The following is an 18334-nucleotide window of genomic DNA, read 5'->3' as shown; positions in this document are numbered from 1 at the left end:
GATTTATTAGATTAAGCATTTTAGCGTGAGATTTTTTTCTCTTGTACATGTGTCCGGACGTTTTCAGTAAGTTTGGGTTTCAAGCAAGAGGCCGGGAAATAATATCTGTTGTCCTTAAATGCAGGAATACTACAGAAATTGAACACTTCTTGCATGCCTGGAAGCCCTAAATGCAACAACCTAGGATTATCACAAATTGTAGTGGAAATGCAGAGGTACAGCAAAAAAAACATCCTGCGTGCAGCAACTGATAGGCTTTGTCTGCTAGGGTTTTTTTTTTTAAATCTGGGAAATAACTCCTCTCTGTGTTTTTTGCCCCACATCCTCAGGCCCCCCCGTGTTCCTGGCTTGTCCCCTGAAGGGATGGAGAGCTCCTCAGTGGCATCAGCCTCCTCGGAGGCGGGGAGCAGCCGCTCCCAGGAGATCGAGGAGCTGGAGCGGTTCATCGACAGCTACGTGCTGGAGTACCAGGTGCAGGGGCTGCTCACTGACAAGACCGAGGGCGACGGCGAGAGCGAGAAGACTCAGTCCCATGTCTCACAGGTGGGTGAAAGGCTCACTGTAGGGCAGGAGAGCATGCTGGTGGGTTGTAGGTTGGGTCAGGGGTGTGTGTTCTCAGCTGAAGGAGGTTTTTTAGGGTTTGGGGCAGCGCACTGGTTCGGGGATGTGTTTGAGGTCTCCTTGCTTGTAGCAAGGTAGCAGTCTTGTAGCTTGCTGGTAGCAGTCTGCTGGTGCTGGGTTTGGTTTTTTTATGGTCTCAAGGTACAGCACTAAGAGTGTTCCAGGCCAGGTTGGATGTGGCTTGGAGCAATCTGGGATAGTGGAAGGTGTCCCTGTCCACGGCAGGGGGATGGAATGAGATGGGGTTTAAGGTCCCTTCCAACCCAAACCATTCCATGATGTGAAGGATCCCATCTTTGTCTGGTATCAGCAGTGTTTGATCTGATCTCTGAGGTCTTTGATTTGATCTGAGCTCTGCAGGTTTGCTGGAGCTGAGGATCTGACCCAGAGCTCTAAACCTCTTTTATATAATCTCAATGTAAAGAAATTACCAAACAAAAGAACCTTTTTAAGAGCAGATTTTGGTGAAGAGGTCTTTCACAATTTGAGGATCAAAGCCCTTAGAAGTGGGAGAAAATATATTTAAAAATCTAGTGATACAAAGTGTATTTTTTTAACCCCAGGCTGGAAGATGTCTGCGTTTGAAGTGGTGCTTTGGAGAGGCTTCAGGTCAAACAGACAAGTTCTGCTTATTAATGTGTCAAGTTCAAAAGTAGTATTGAATTAGAAATAAATTAATAGACTAAGTTTTACAACCTCTCCCAGCCTGTTCACAGCTCTGCCAGTAAGCCCAGGCTCCCTCTGCATCTTAAGGACAAAAATTTCTAATTCTTGTGGCAGCCCTGTCAATTTTTTGCACCAAGATCCTTGATTGCAACAATCAAATCCATCTTCCAGTTTTGGAAACGGCATTGTAGCTTTCCTCCTTGGCCTGCCCTGGAAGAGAGAAGCTGCTGGGTTTTTAATGTCAGTTCTTAGAGTGTTCTCTTTCAAGATGCCTGGGTTTTATTTTTTAAAAGAAAAAATCATAGTAATGAAAGATCTGAACATTGAATCTTTTAATTAAACCACTTTTAGAGGCACATCAAATGAAGCAGCTAAATGAGGTTGTACCCGAGACCATTGATGCAGAAGTTTAATTAGGATTTGTTGTGAAACTCCACCAAAATGCATCATTTTGTATTTCTAGGGCTCTGTATTGGACAAAAAGTGAGGATGGGCTATTACTCTAGGTCAGTTGCATTTACAAAGCCATATCTTAATGAATGCACTAAGAAGGAATTATCTCTTATCTCACATAGGATTTTTTTTTTCATTTTTCCACCTTTAAGAAATAATCAGGAATTTTTATTTCTGATTTTCTCTTCCTGATCAGTTCTAAGCAAAGCAAGGAATAAACAGGCACATATCCTGCAGCTGACTGGAGTAATCCTGGGGGAAGCCAGCCTGATGGAAGGTGGCACATTCCCTCTTAATGTGAGCTGGAGGGAGAAAGATGGATATAAGGGAAAGGCATTCAGCTGAGACCAAGTAAATTTTTTTAACTGCAAGGTTCTGCCAGCAACTAAATCTTTAATGTTGGGCAAGTTACTTAATCTCTCTGCAGTTTGTTTCTTTATGGCTGTGTTGTTTTCCCTACCTGAGAGTGGATAAATCCATTCACCCATGTGTGAGTTGCTTGGATGGTACCACATCCCTGGACAATTGATCTCCTTGCTGGGGGAAGGAAGGAAAGGGAAGCTGAATCCATCACCACTTCAGAGAATCCCAAAATGTGGATGTTCCCATGATGGGGATGTCCCCAGCCTTGCTCCCCCCATGAAAAAAAGAGGGAAAATGGCAATTTTATTTTGCTGTGGAGATAATAGTGAGTGAGCTCGTACCTTGAAAGACCTTTCCAGGTGTATGGTTGTACTCAAAATTGTTAAAGGAGATAAGGATACATCTGGTAAAAGGCTCTCAAGAGTGATGTCATCATGAGCCTGTCCAGGGGGGGTCAGCAGAAGTGGCAGGAGAGTGATGGGCAGCTCTTTAATGAGGGGAGACTGGGATTCCCCCATCTGTGAGCTAAAACAGGCTCCTTGACAAGGGCAGAGATCATGGGCAGTTGTAGTCAAGACTCTTATTTTGTGGCCTCATCTATACCTGTCAGGGAGCCCCTCAGGTGGCTGTTTGTATGGAAATGACTTTTCTTTTTCTTGGCACATCATCCTTGGTGATGGTATCAAGCACTGAGTGACTCTGGAGCAACCAAGTGCTTCCAGCATGAAAAACCTCAGAAGTGGAGCTGGTCAGTGTCCACTTTGTTGAAGGAATGACAAAATGACTTCAGAATTAAGCAGCATCTTTCATGTTTGTCTAGTAAAAATTGTTGGGGTTTTTTGTGTGGGGTTTTTTTTTTCCACCAATATGATGCAGCCATACATTTCTTTAAGGGAAAAAAGAAAAAGGCAACAAATGTCACCAAATTTAGTTATTTTGGTGGAGGCACCTTGCTGCCCAACTTTGGGGCAAGGTGGCCTAAGAATCTGCTGATCCCCTATGGCCACATCTGGCAATGGTCACACCTACAGCCCCATGTTCATTTTCTGTTTTGTTTAAAATGGAAACATGGGATGTTGCTCTTTCAGGACACGTGTCTGTCCTTGAAGCAAACAGAGTTGGGAAAAGCAGAAATTTTTCCAACTTTCCATGGAAGAATTCCATAGATAAAGTCAAATCACCCTGGTGTGTATCGTCGCAAGAGGACACAAAAAGAATTTACACTCAGAAATCAGGATGTGAGATGAGAAAGAAGGGATGTTTATTTGAGGATCTTGACTTACATAGTCTTTAAAATTTGGTCAAAGATTGGGAGACGAAAGTAACACCTTTCTGGCCCTAGTGGTCAACTCAGAACTCCATCAATTTGTCTTTCCTCCTGGAAAAAAATGCATGTTTACAGAATATCAGTCTTTTTTTTTTTTTTTTTTTTTTTTTTTTTGTTACAATGTGTAAGAACTCTCCAGTCAACTCAGCAGTCCATCAATTTGTCTTTCCTCCTGAAAAAAAATGCATGTATACAAAATATCAGTCTTTGTTTTTGTTACAATGTGTTAGAACTCTCCAGTCCCAAGAATAAAAACATCAGAAGGCTGAAAAAATCAGCGCAACAGTGTATTACACACCTGTGATTCCAAACACTGTCAGAGTCAGCAAGGAGGCTTTGGTGCTGGATTTTATTGCAAAGCACCCTATCAAGTGCTTTCCTACAGCTGTTCCTGCACCTTCCCTCTACCCACTGTCAGCGGGTGGAGCATTTCCAAGCCAAATCCTTTGGGATCATCCTCAGAAAGGAGGGAGTGCCGCACACGTTCAGCGATGCCCGCGGCCGGACGGTGTTTTCTGTGCGCTCCAGACTGACGCAGCAGTTTTGCCCAGCCCAGCTATTATTTTACACAATCCCTTTTTTTAATCCCTTTTTTTTTTTTTTTTTTTTTTTTTTTTTTTTTTTTTTTTTTTGCAGTGGACGGCGGATTGTAGCGAGCAGCTTGATGGCAGCTGTTCCCCATCCCGAGGGAAGGGCTCGTCATCTCATGAACACAACCAGGTAGGGTTTGTGTTTAGTTCCTCCTGCCCAGAGCTTTGCCTTTGTTTCTTGCATTTCCTCTCCTGGGAGGCAGCTTTCCCTCTTGTGCAAGAGGAGGCCTGTCCCTTTGCTTGGCATCTGAAAGCTCATTCCTGCCCAAACCATGGGAGGTGGGCAACATCCTGATGTGTGTTTGGATGCTTTTCACCACGAGCTTAAAGGGGAAAAAATAAGGAGTGTCACATTTATTCCAGGAGACTTATTGCCACCTGTGCGAGGAAGCTGTTAGGAGCCTCAGAGCTGACTTGGAAGCATGAGATGTAGCTGGAGTGAGGGATCTTTGTGTGGCTGGGCTTCTCTGTTGTGTGTTGCAGCACAAGGATGGTGTTATAAGGAAAAACATTGAACAGCTGAGAGCGTGAGTTGTCAGAAGAAGTCAGAAAACTGCACGTGCTGAGAGCCTGTATTGGTCATGCAGTGACAGGAACCAGGTGTGAGTCAGTTTTGGTGCTTGGATGTGGTGTGAGCACAAGGGAGGAGTGTTTACCAAGCACAGCTGGAGGTGGCTGTCCCTCCTCATGTGAGTACCCCCACAGAAGAGGTTTGGGTAGGGTGGGGGCTTGTGTTTGATAATTGTCATCTGCTTGACAAGCTGCTGTGTCACCGTGAGACCATCAGCTCTGTGAGAGCAGCACTTGCCTGAGGAGATGTGAAACTGTGGCCTCTGAGGGAAGGGGAAACAGCATTTCCAGTTGCTGTGGCTGGTGGGTGTCTCACCCAGAGAAGTGGCCTCAAGTTGGTGGCTTTCATGCTGTTGCTCTGCTTGATGTCCTCCAGATTCAATCTCATATGTGGGGGTCCATGAGGGGGAATTTGGGAGCCCCTTGCAGGGTGTACAAAAGGCTGTGCCAGTCTGAGCAGGGCGTGTTGTCACAGCTCTGATTTTGGGCACAGCCTTCTCCCACATGGAGCCCTGCTGGAACTTCTTGGCTCAGGGGTGGGGGCTCATCCCCTCCCTGCCATGTCCCCAGGATGCTGGTACCACCTCTAGCATCACCTGCACCCAGCAAAGGCAGAGTGTTGTTGTGTAGGAGGGTGTGTGCTGCACAGAGGCACCGCTTTGGATGAACTCCTGGAGGTGCCAGACGGAACTGTGGATTTAATTTATTGCACCTTTGATCTGCTTCAAAATATTCAGCAGCAAAACCTCATCCAGGCTCACTCCCAGCTGCTGGATGTTCAGCTGGGAGGCTGGCCATTTCTTTGGGCTTTCCCTGGGGAAGAAGATCCCTGGCTCTTCACCCAAGGGCTCTGCTGACGTGGCAGTGGCTGGTGGGGACCACAGGAGGAAGCAGGAGTCATGCATAGGTGTTATTTCCTGACATCCTCCATCTGCCTGGTGCCATGCACTCTTTTATTTCAGCTTACATGAGGGTTTTTTTTGTTTTGTTTTCTTGCTGGCTTTTGTTGTTTTGTTTTTTTTTCTCTGGAAGTTAAATGTATTTGATCTCCTCCTACAGGGAGCTCCTTTCCTAAACACAAACACCATTCGCTGATGCCCAAGCTGCTTACCCTGTGTTTGGGCTCTCTCCCAGCCTGCAGCAGAGCTAGTAATTATCTCTCTCCATGTTTGGCTTCCTTTAGCTGTGACTAACAAATTTTCCTTGGCACCAAAGAGGAGCTGCAAGCTATTGTTCCTCTGTCCAGGCAAGCATTTCTCTCACTGTCACTGCTATATGAGTGAAATGCTCCTGGTGGGGACCAAGGACAGTTTATTACCATTTCTGGTTGTTTTCACTGTAATCTTTCAATATTTAAAAAAAAAAAAATCATAAATAAGATGTTTGTCTTGAATTAAAATTATCAATCACTTTTCAAACCTGCTAAGGAAGAAGCCAGCTAATTATTTCTCAATGAAGGAATGTGTTTGGTTTTAGGGGTGTCTTTTTTGGTTTGTTTGGGGTTTGTTTGGTTTCATTTGGTTTCTGGATTTTTGTTTTGGTTTGGTTTTTTTTTGGTTTGGTGGTTTTTTTTAATGAGTTTTTTTTTTTTGTTGCAGTTTTTTATGTATTTGAGGGGTTTGAGCAGAAAATGGAATTCCTAATTTTCCTATTGTGTTTCCAGCTGAGATCTCTGCATTGCCAGTCTTAGTTGAAAAATACTTGGATGTGAGATTTCTACTGGCTTCAGCTAATGTGAAAATGTGGGTTATGTATCAGTGACCATGGTATGCCTCACGTGGTTCTAACCTGGCCATCAGAAAGGGCATTTATATGGAAATCTAGGTTAGTGCTGGAAATGTATTCAGCATGTGGTTCATTTTCTGTTAAGAAGGAGCAGTTCAGGCTTGCTTTTTCAGATGTAATTGGCTTCCTAAAGGTTATAGGGAGGCCTAGAGAGAAGACTTTCCTATGCCTGAAAACCCCTCTATGCATCCTTGAGTACTTGATGCCTTTGAAATTCTGGGCTGTACAATCCAGCAAGGTCAAGAAAAATAAAAGAAAGATTTTGTGTGTGTGTTATGCATTTATATATATTATGTGTGTGTATAAGCATCTACTGGTTTTGTACAAATGTGGGGCTGAGAGGAATTTCTGAATAAAATACAATGTCAGGGTAAAAAATGAACTGTCTTGATGCAACCTGCAGTCCAGGATATTCCTAAATTTCTGGTTTCTGATGTTGCTGGCTGTCTCTGGAAAAGAGCACCCCATACTTGTCCTGCTCTTGCACTGCTTGGTGAGACGTGTATTAGCAGCTGTGTGAGGCTTAGATGGAGGTCAGTTCCCATAGGCTGGCAGATAAGAATCTTGTACAAAGCAGTGACTTAAAAACAGAGAAAATTCCCTCTGAAACCTCCTGGTCCTTCCAGTTCTGTGGGAGGGTGGCTGTAAGAAGATGGTCTGCTCATGGGGGAATCTCCTGAGATACATTTTGTGAAGTCATGTGCTGAGAAAATCCTGGTCTCAGCTCATCTGTAATTCTTACTTCCTCCTGAGATCTCTCTGTTTGGTGCATGGCATGGCCATGTTCCACTAAACCCCCTCCAGGAAGTTTGCCAGGTCTCACCACATGTGAGCCTCTGGAGCAAAGACCAGGTACTCAAAATACTATTTGAGCACCTTACTGCCTCTAAAAGATGAGGAAGGTATAGATAATGAAATAATTTTAAACCCTTTTATGTTTGGATTTTTTTTCCTTCCCCAAAAAGAGCCAGTGGGAAGTTTTTATATAATACTTTATTTGCATTCCCCTTGTGAGGCTGTGGCGAGTAGGAAGCTCTTTGATATATTTCTGAGAGCAATTCATTAAGTAAAATAATTCTGGTATGGTACATATTGAGGGAGCCAGCAGAGCTCTTGGTACATGAAAGGCCTGACAGGAACTCCATCCCAGGCTCCCCTTATGTAAAGGGCATTAACAAAAACCAGAACAACTCTGTGGGTTTGTGCCATTTCTCCAGGTGATGGGAGAGGGAGAGCTGAAAATCCTCCTTTCTGGCCAAGCCCCTCCCTTCCCTTATGGTGGCTGGCTGTCACCCATCCTCACCAACCAAAACCCTGTGTTGTTGGCAGTAAATAGGTCTTGCTTTCTTTCCACTGCTTGTGTCCATGCCCCTCCAGGTGCAGCAGGAACTTGGTGCAGGGTTTGGGACCTCAGAGGCTTCTGCAGCTGATAGACATATTGCTGATCTACTGAGCAGTGAAGGAGCAGGCAGGGGGTGTAGATCACACCTGATGATCCCCACACCTTGCTTGTAGCACCTTTGTCCTGCCCTCCCTGAGGAGCTGGTGGTAAAGGAGATGACTTGGTTTGCCCTCCTGTTAAATCAGCAGAAACAGCAGCTCATGTTGACAGGGTAGGTTTGCACTCTTGGGCTTTGGCTGGAGATCATAGTGCCTGGAGTAAAGAGCATCCCTAGCTGGCCTAATGGAACAGCTCTGACAAGGGCCTGGAGTGATAAGGGAGAATGGCTTCCCACTGGGAAGGACAGGGTTAGATGGGATATTAGGAAAGAAGTCCTGGCTGTGAGGGTGGGGAGGCCCTGGCACAGGGTGCCCAGAGCAGCTGTGGCTGCCCCTGGATCCCTAGAAGTGTTCCAGGCGAGGTTGGACAAGGCTTGGAGCAACCTGGGATAGAAGAAGGTGTCCCTGCCCATGGCAGGGGATGGAATGAGATGAGCTTTAAGGTCTTGTCATTCCATGTCCATGTCCTGTGGCCATGGCTGGAAAAGCTGCTATGTTGCCAAAGCAAAGGCAATAGAAGGTGTGGGGTAATGTGTGAAGGCTCTCTTGGGTAACAGCAGATTTCAACACATGGAGGAACTCAGTTTTAATGGAGAGTAAAAAAAAAATTAAATTATCTGTTGCATTTCCAGAAAATATTTCTTTGCAGGCATAGTGCTGCTTGACTTCCTGGGATCAACCACCAGGAGATCCTCCCTGGTGGCTGCTGCAGAAGCAAGTGGGAAAGGACAGGGGCATGTCACTGGGTTCAGATAACTGAAGTTAGCAGTGAAATTGTCCTGCTGGCTTAAGTCCAGTGGCATCAGCAGGCAGCATGTAATGCCCCAAATTCTTGGCTTAACCAGATAGGGCTGCAGAGACAGTGGATTGCAGGATCTCTTGACTAAATTCGTAATTCATTTTCCCTGTTCTGCTGGACAGCCTGTGTCTCACTTGAGTTGCCCATCCTTGGGTCCAGATGTGAAAGAAAACAAGAGGGATAGCTCTGGAAGGACTTTTAGAAATTACAGAATCTTAAGGGGTGGAATGGATCACCACCTTAAGCTTCTATAATCACCCACCTGCCATAGGCAGGGACACCTTCCACTAGAACAGGTTACTCTGGGCCTTATGTGCCATAAGGACTGCCAAGGCTGGGGCATCCACATCCCCCCTGGGCAACCTGGGCCAGTGCCTCACCACCCTCCCAGTACAAACATCCTTCCAAATATCCAGTCTAAATTTCTCCTCTTTCAATTTGTACCCATTACTCCCTGTCCTGTCACTATAGTTCTTGATGCAGAGTCCCTCTCCATCTTTTCTTTAGGCTCCTTTCAGATACTGGAAGGTGCTCTAAGGTCTCTTTCTCAGCCTGTCTTCACAGGTGCTCCAGTCCTTTTATCAACCCCATGGCCTCCTCTGGACTTGCTCCAACAGTTCCATGTTTGGGGAATATGTTTGGGGCTCCCCATCTCATTGTCCTGCTCGTGTTGTAGCCCAGGGTCAGTTTGTACACTGAATTTGGCTGAGGTTGTCCACCATGCTGAGGGTCTGTTGGGGCAGATGGGTGCTGGCTGATGCTGCAGACACTTTTTGTGTTTCCAAAAGAGAAAGAGAAAGCAAGAGACAGACTCTGGCTTTGCCAGTGGGTACATGTTGATGTGTGCCTGCCTGGCAGAGGAAGAAAGTAGAATTTTAAGTGGGGTGACCTGCCCATGACCAAAGAGCAGCTCTGAGAAAACCAGTCACTTTTCTACCTGTAATTACTGGATGTAAATGCTTCCTCATTTAGTGAATGCAGCCCTGCTCAGTTATGGTTGGAGAGGACTGCTGAGAAGGAAATCAAGTCCTTTAGCCAATGTACAGGTGTAACTTTCTCTGGGACTTCTGTTTGGGCTCGGCCTCATGAAGCAGCAGTGCCTCTTGTGGAGCAGACACCTGCTTGGGTGTCAGGAGGTCTGGGAGGGAGATGCTGCCCTGCTTTGCTGCCTGCTTTGGACAACTGTTGCTGCTTATTGAAAGTGGGGGAAGTGTTTTCTAGGCCTGGTGTCACCAGTGACTCACGTGAGAGGTCGCCTTGTCACCCTCATTTTCTATTTGGGTAGAGAACAGGTGATGCCTGTCTGCCCACTGCAGAGCTTCCCACACTCTCATTTTTGTGAGACTTGATTTGCTTTTGAGGTCTCCATCTTTCTGTGTTTGGATGAATAGGTCAGTCAGTGCTGAATCTCCAGGCAGGGATGACATGAGCCATATCCTCTGAGCCTGGGACAGGGCCTTGCTGTTGTGTTTCCATAACATGTCTGGACTTCTCAGGGGCTTTCTGAGTGCCCTCAGTGTCTCTCCTCTTCATCGTTGTGTGTAACAAGCTCCCTAGCACATCCTTGGCTAGCATGACTGTTGTACTGTTGTGCAAAAACCACAACCTTCACAGGCTTGGTCCTTTCCCAGGTAGTCCAGAAAGATCTTGTAAGTTTCCTTCTTCCAAGTCCATCAGGTGCTTTGCTCCTGTATTATGACACAAATGTTGATAAAACCTTACTTTCCCTGGTGGAAGAAGAGCTCAGAGTGATATTTGGTATCCCTTCTGCAGATTGGAGAGGGCTGGGGAAGCTGGACATAGACCTGGGAAGGGAAGGAACAGAGCCAAAGGGGTTGGGGTTTCTGCATGACATTTTTATAGCAGTTTCTGATGTTCTTGCAGCTTTATGTAATACTTTGAAGAAGAAGAAGCTAGAATGTTCACCCTCCTAAGATATTTAGAGTAATCTGATGGTTGGGTTTTTGTTAGGCTTTTTTTAAAGGTGTATTTTGAGTTGTTAAAATAATTAAGCCTTTGGTTTTCCTTATTAAAATTGGAGTGGTTTTTCTGGAATAGGTCTAGGGAGATACTTGGAGTGCACTGCAAAAATCCTGCGTAACAGGAAGATTTGGCAGCAGCACAAATTGGGTGTGTGAAAACCTCCACTGCAGAAAAAAGGGCCTTTTACACAATAGCTGATTTTTATTCTGACCAGGAATAAGATGCAAGTTGACAAATGATTTGAAGGGCATCCCACAACTTGATACAGGGATCTCCTGGGTGCAGATGTGAGACCCTTGTTATGCTGGGGAATATCTCAGAGGTTTTGGAGGGGCTGAGAAATCTGCCAGATTCCTGTTGTTCTTCCTCTGGCCCACCTATGAATGCTGTACATTGAATATTGAAACTTTTACATGTGATTGGGCATGAATCCCATCCAGAATCCAATGATATCTTCAGGACACTTAAAACTTGTGCTGCTGCCAGGGTTGATCTACATCTCTACCAGCACAGCCCACTTCACCCATACTTATCTTCACTGAGAGCAGCCACGTAAGTGATCACTGTGTTTCCATTTATGGCTTCTGCACTGGGGAAACTTATCCTCTTTTTTCTGCAAATAGGATTTTCAAACTTGCACTGAAGCAGCAGAAAATATTAACTCTTTGAGCTGGCAAAGGCAGCAGGATTAATTAGTTCATGCCTCAAAGAGCTCGCTGCAAAAGGTGAAAATTGCAGTGTAAGTGAAACATACGATTATTGCTAATTAAAATGCAAATGTTAGATTTGACATCTAGTTTCTGAAGGAGGGCTGCTGGCAGTGGTAATGTGCATGAGCCTGGCTGTTCCTGAGAAGGTGCAGAGCTTGGCCAGAAGGATTGGCATGGGTTTGAGCAGCTTCTGGGAATCAGCCTCTGGAGGGATGACGTTTTCCCTCCCAGTTTCAAAGTGTGGCTCAGAGGTCCCATCTCCTGCTGGTGAGACCACAAATGGTAGTTGGAGGAGCCCAAATAAGATCTGTGAGCAAGAGTTTAAGGTCTGTTCGGGGAATTGGGAGAAACTGGGAGATCCTTGGTTTTTTGAGGGGATGGCAGAGTAATAGGGCCAGGTGATGGGGAATCAGAGCAGCAAGAGGCAAGGGGCAGAGAACTTGTTTCTTCAGTGTTTGTCAGCTTTGGCAGTCAGTTCTGTTCCTGCAGCAGGGCGGGTTTGTTTAGCAGGAGCTGTGTGTGGTGCAGGATGGAGGAAGAGCAGTGCCACATCTCACCAGTGCCAAGCCGTGGCTTTCTGCTGGATTCCAGCTGCCTCTGGAGTCTGGGAATGGGATTTTATGGGCTTTGCAGTGATGCTGGTGAAGGAGTTTTGCTGCTTGTGTGTTTTTTAAGGAACAATCATTACCTGCATGCTCTCACTCACTCCTGGAGCATCACCCATGAGGTTGGTGTGAGCAGCCCAGCTCCCACAGGTCTGCAGAGAGCATCCATTTTAGCATGAAACAGCTTTATTACAGGACACAAATCCACCAGAAATGTCTGGGATTGTTCCTGGAGGTCGTATTTTTTTTCTGGAGATTTCAATCCCCCTCAGTAAGGTACCAATAAATAGTTGTTCATCTATTAGTCAGAAATTTGTGGAATACTAAGCTTGGCTGTGGTGGTGGGTTTAAATGTGAGTGTATTCAAGCCACACTCAGTTTGGACTGTTTGCATCTTCAACAGACATTTCAACAGTTTTTAGCGTAGCAATTTTATTTTAAAAACTATTTGATTTTCAATATTAGTATCAGTGCTTGATAAAGGTAAGCAAGGTCAACAGGCCAGGAGTTAGAGCCAGAAGACAAGCTGGTTTATTAAAATCACCTGTGATTGTGATCTGAGTGGTTTGTGCTGTATTCAGTGGCTTTTCTTGATGGACTTTGATTCATGGTGATACCAATATTCTCGTTTCTCAAAACAGTTTTGTTGTGGCCAGCTGCATTTCTGGAATTTGCAACATCTCAGATTGTCTGCAGAAAACCACACCTAAAAGATAGGTCTACTGAATATAAGTGAATATAAGTGAAGAGTTTTTATTTTCAGCGTGTCTTTTGAAGCAAAGGGTGCATGTGCTGACCTGGTCCCACTGGAGCATTTGGCACAGAAATTTTGTGTGTGAGTGTGGACAAGATATTCAGTGTATAGGACACAATTAATCCTTCAAACATCAAGCAGTGAAGGTACATTTCTTCAGCCACCTTTTCAGCTGGTGCACATTTCCCAAGTCAAAGGAGATATTTTTCACATCTCAGGATGCCTACAAGGGTGGCTCTTCCCCAGGGCTTCCTAAAGTGGCCTTTAGGAAAACATCCACCACGTTTTTTTTCCCCTTCATGCCAATTGGACAACTCCTTGTTCCATTTGGTATTTCTCAGCCATTGGGAGAGTTGGGTCAAGGTGTGATAAGAAGGGAAGAAGGTGCTTTAACTCTTAGTGGGAATAACCACAACCTTCCCAATTTCATTTATATACAACTTGAAAATCAGAAAAATCACCTCCTTTGAAGTCAATGCCACAATGTATTTGAACGTGCCTGAAACTTACTAAGTTGTAGAGTGGAGAATGTCCTGCTGGAGCAATGCAGAAACCAGCACTGGAGTGTTTTGCTTCCAATTCCTTGTGTTGGGTGAATACTTCCATGTTTCGTGTGCATCAGGGACAGTGCTGGACAGGGTAGCATGACCTTAGGTGGTTTAGGTTCTGCTGAGCAGTTGTCTTCCTGCCTCATCCAAGTCAGGTGGCAGTGGTGGAGCTGGGACCTGGTCTGTGTCCTGAAATTGGCAGCCTGGATTTGTCTGTTGTGTTCAAAAGCATTTTGGGTGGTGAATCCTTTTAGTTTTGAAGGCTGAGGTGGCCCTGCCCCTGCCTTAGCCCATGGCAGTGTCTGCAGAACCTCATGTAGCCCCATGAGAACACCTGAGACATGAGAAACCCTCTTGAAGTTGCCAGTTCTCATACCAGTCCTAAAACATAGATTTCCTTTTGTATTTCCCAGATTTTCAGAGTACTTGGAAGAGTTGAATATTCTACACTTTGTGATATCATGGGGTTTTAATCATTTTAGGTCACTTCAAAAGCCTTTCCCAAGGCTCTGAACAAAGCTTTTGGTGCAATTACCTTGACAATATCCACATTTCTCCCCAAGAACCTTGTGGGGTTTGGGTATAACTGGTCAGGTGTGTTATTCTGGTTTTCAGATGAGTCATCATGCCTTGAGGGCTGAACAAGAAACCTGCAGTTTGCTTGACAGCACAACAAGTGAGAGAATAAAGGAGAACATCAGGCACAGCTCCTTAAAAGACAAAAGTAGTTATTTGTGTAATGTGTCTCCTGGTGAATTACAAGAGTCCTCAGCCAAGTGAATAACTGGGCTCCAACAGTGGGGCTGAGCAGTGGGGAAACTGAGTGAGGAGTTTATTTGGGCCTGGGAGGGGAATGGAATGGAATGGAATGGAATGGAATGGAATGGAATGGAATGGAATGGAATGGAATGGAATGGAATGGAATGGAATGGAATGGAATGGAATGGAATGGAATGGAATGGAATGGAATGGAATATTTCAGCTGGAAGGTACCAACCATCATCCAGTCCAACTGCCTGCTCGACTCAGGGCTGACTAAAAGTTAAAGCATGTTATTAAGGGCATTGTCCAAATACCCTTCAACAGCTTTAGAGGATGTGGGGTTGATGAATATGCATAATTAATCCTCATGAAGCTAGGGAAGGTAAGTATTATTTTTCCCCATGCATACACTAGAGCACTAGGGCCAAATCTTATCTTCATCAGAGCCTCCCACAGTGTCATCCCTTTGCAGTGTGTAAATAGAACATGTTAAAGGACTCAGAGGAAGCCCCACAATCAGGATGCTGGTCATGGGCATGGTTTTGTAGGTGCAGGCATGAGTGGCCTGGAAGTGGAGCTCTCCTGTTCCAGTTTTGGAATGTGTGGGACAGAGTTGCCCTTGACTAAAGGAATCTGTTTGTTATTTCCAGGAAAAGTGGGATCGCAGCAGCAGTGGGAGCACAGGATCCCAGCCAGGGTTAGGCTCCAGGCAGGGGTCTGGATCCAGGTCTGGCACCCACAGGAGAAGCAGCCAGTTCAGGCAATTAGCCAAGGTATACCTGGTAGTGACCTGCTGAGGTTGTGTCCTGTGCTTGCTGCTTCCCCCCTCACGACATGTTTGTGGTGTGTGTCACACAGGTGTGGGTGCAGGTCAGCTGTGAAGGACACTGCAAAGACCTGTTTAATTCACTCATGATGTGTGACCTGCTGGGGTGTGCTGAATGCCTTAGCATTGGGAAAAAAATTCCTAGTCAGCTGGTCAAGTGCAAAGGAAATTGCAAGGAAATCAGGGTTTTTTTCTGTATTTGAAGTCTCGGAGTATTTCAGTTTTGGGAAATCAGGAGATGTCTGTAATTGTTCAGTGGCAGGTCTTCATTAGAAGTTGAAAGTTGAGTGAACAGCCCATAGATGGTGTTAAATAGTGACCTTGAGTCCAGCTGCTTTCTGTGTGAGCTGTCTCCAGGGCTAGATGGAGAGTTACCTTCATTCCCTGCAAAAGACTGTAAGAATTCACTTTTTGTGGGTTTACATTCATCCTTGAGCTCAGACTAAGGACCACTCCTTTTAGTTTCAGTCAGTCTGTGTCCTCCTGTCTTCTCTTGGAGTCACTCTCCTTTATGCACACGTGAACACCAGTTGTGCCAGAAGTGGATGGCAGACTCTGAGGTTTGGAACCAGTGGTCAAAGTCCTGGTCCATTCATCCATTTAATCCTCCTGAAGATCTTGAGGAAATAGCTTTTCCTTCTGTGCCCTGCTATGGTGGGAGAGGACCCACAGAACCAGGCTGTATTTAGAAAGTGATGGTCCTTTCTGGTGGGAATGAGATTCAACATACCCTTTCCTCTTTAAGCAGGGATAATAGTGTCTTCCTCAAAATTTTTATATTTTTATCTGTATTTTTCATATGAAAACTTGCAGTTTTTAAGAAGGAAGCACTGAATTGGAGCCTTTTCAGAGAGTTCAGTATCTATCTCATTTTTATTTTCTACCAAAGTGCAGCCAGGGGTTGTAGGCAGCTGAGAAGGAGGAAAAGTGGGGGAAGCTCCTCAAGCTCAGAACTGAAAAATGCTTAAAGTAATACATGGCACAGAGTGATCCCTTAATTTATAGCAGGGACCCAGGTGGCCACTTTATGTTGTTCTGTATGCAGTGATGATTTAACCTGGTTGCAGTTGTGCAACAAAGGGCATGATTTCATATTTGTTTTCTGGAGGATGGCAGTGAGGAGGGGCAAGAGGTGGACGCTGAGCTGGGCTTTGGAAAGCTGCTGCCTGCATGCAAATGCTGACTTTGTGGGGAATTCGCTGAAGCTGCATGCGTAGTAAACAGCCAGAATCCACGTGGGGCTGTCCCTGTTTGTGTGGGCAGCCCCAGGGGCTGGGCAGCAGTGGATGGAGGTCATTTGTGCTCACAGGGGCAGGAGGACAGAGGTTGTGGATGTGCATTTAAACCACACCGTTTGCAGGATCTGTTTTTACTGGATGTCTCATTTCTCAGAGCTACTCATGGTACTCTTGAAAGCGTCTCTCTCTCAATTATCATTCCGAGTGAATTAATTAATTTTCAGCAGTCCTAGCTCCTTCTCAGTGAAAAAGATTATCTAAAGCTGAGGGTTGGGTCACTGGGAGCTTCATGTTAAAATTGCTGATGGTTATAATTGCAGTCCTAGGAGGACTGACAGCAAGTCACTGCTTTTCTTAAATACATGCAATTTTTAATCTTTTTTTTTGTACCTGGATTTGAGAACTGGCTTTTTGAAGTCTTATTATTAAGTCCTGGCACCGTGCTGTGAGCATTTCAGTAAGCTCCCTGCAGCACAGGGCTGCAAGGCTGCTCCCTGTCCTGTGAGCTGACACAGAGTCTGGTTCTAAAGACAGGTCACAGAAGACCAAAAGGGTGTTTTGAAATAACAGTGACTCACGATTTAATGACAAGATGTGTTATCACTGGGTCCTGGTGACATCCTTGTGGAATCTGGCTGATGCTTGGAGTGTCTCCAAGAGGTTATGGGCACATCTTACAGGAGGACCAGGTTTGGGTGAGAGCATCCAGCTGCTGTCTTGGACCTGCCTGACCTCCTCTCCAGCTGGAATGAATTTGTCTGCAGGAAGAGGTTTCTCCTCTTTGTGTGGCAGCTGTGATAACCTGCACGTGTGTACTTCCATTATGCTGCATTTGGATGCTTGTAAGGATTTAAAAAAATAACTAATTCCTGTCCTCGGTGGGAGAAAATCGTGCTTACATTTGCCTAAAATAAAAACCATCTTTTGTAACTTATCACGGGAGTTATTATATATTTCTGGTAGTTTGTTTCTGAGTAGAGACCTGTCAACTTGCAGATCCCCAGGGGTTAAGATCATAATCCATAAACTCCTTGGAGGAGACTAAAAAGGCAGCAGTGTGCCTGTGTTTGGAGTTTCTGGTGTCTAAATTGGTTGTGCTGGAAATGACTGCAAAGTGTAACCATCTGTTTGCTGAGGACATGTGTCCCTGACATTGGTTGGGAAAGTGTTGCTCACTTTGTGAGCAGATTGAGCTCTGTGACTTCATTAAGAAATGGTCACATTTTTAATGAGTTTCTAATGTCTTGGTTAATATTAATAATCTCGAAAATGACAGAAGTTATTTGACAGGGAAGAGATGGAATCCACCTTCTCTAGCATGTGTTTTGCCAGAGTGGGACCATTTGGACTGAGATGCTTAAATAATCTGAATATGTGCAAGATTATGAGTAATCTGAATAAGAAATGTTGAGGGGAAAGTTGTTTAATATGGGACGCCCTATGTGCAGTGCATTCAATCCATCCAGACTGAGTCAAGTCTGATTTCTTGAATGGCAAAATCCAACCTGTTTTACTTCACCTGTAAAGGAGTGGAGAGGGCAGCTCTCTTTGTGCAGGGAGGACATGTGAGGGCTGATGACTGTGAAGGGGCTTTAAATAACATATGTGAGATCTTTCATTTAGATGCTCGTGCTTTGGTTGTCCATTTTGACAATAACACTGCACAGGAAAATTCAAGGTGTTTCACAGTTCACTGGAGGTTTCTTATAATGGCAGTGGGGACAGGCCATGGGGTGCTGGTGGCAGCAGCTGGACATGAGCCCAGGTGTGTCCAGGTGGGCAGTGGCCCCTGGGCTGTCCCAGCCATGGTGTGACACAGCCCCAGGGCAGGGCCTGTCCCCTGGGCTGGCACTGCTGAGTCACCTCCAGTGCTGGGGACAGCTCTGGGCCCCTCAGGACAGGAGAGACACCGAGGGGCTGGAGCGTGTCCACGACAGGGAACAGAGCTGGGGAAGGGTCTGGAGCCCCAGGAGAGGCTGAGGGAGCTGGGGAAGGGTCTGGAGCCCCAGGAGAGGCTGAGGGAGCTGGGGAAGGGTCTGGAGCCCCAGGAGAGGCTGCGGGAGCTGGGGAAGGGTCTGGAGCCCCAGGAGAGGCTGAGGGAGCTGGAAAGGGGCTGAGCCTGGAGAAAAGGAGGCTCAGGGGGGACCTTGTGGCTCTGCACAAGTCCCTGAGAGGAGGGGACAGCCGGGGGGGTCGGGCTGTGCTCCCAGGGAACAGGGACAGGAGGAGAGGGA

At 45.7% G+C, this 18334-nt stretch overlaps 1 protein-coding gene across 2 annotated transcripts in view; it reads left to right on the top strand.

The window, feature by feature from the left end:
• The first annotated feature begins 329 nt into the window (after positions 1-329).
• The window catches only part of CTIF (cap binding complex dependent translation initiation factor), a 117736-nt gene continuing 99731 nt past the window's right edge, over positions 330-18334 (top strand). For both annotated transcript variants that reach the window (XM_083883288.1, XM_083883287.1), the window contains exons 1-2: positions 330-543; positions 4067-4150. In XM_083883288.1, the coding sequence (XP_083739414.1) occupies positions 364-543; positions 4067-4150 (264 nt within the window). In that variant the 5' untranslated portion in view covers positions 330-363. The remainder of the gene's footprint in view (positions 544-4066; positions 4151-18334) is intronic.

This window comes from Zosterops lateralis (genome assembly GCF_965231275.1).
Source record: "Zosterops lateralis genome assembly, chromosome: Z".
In the NCBI taxonomy this organism is placed as follows: domain Eukaryota; kingdom Metazoa; phylum Chordata; class Aves; order Passeriformes; family Zosteropidae; genus Zosterops; species Zosterops lateralis.
Note: the sequence above shows the minus strand (reverse complement) of the source record. Positions and strands in the feature narration are given on the sequence as shown.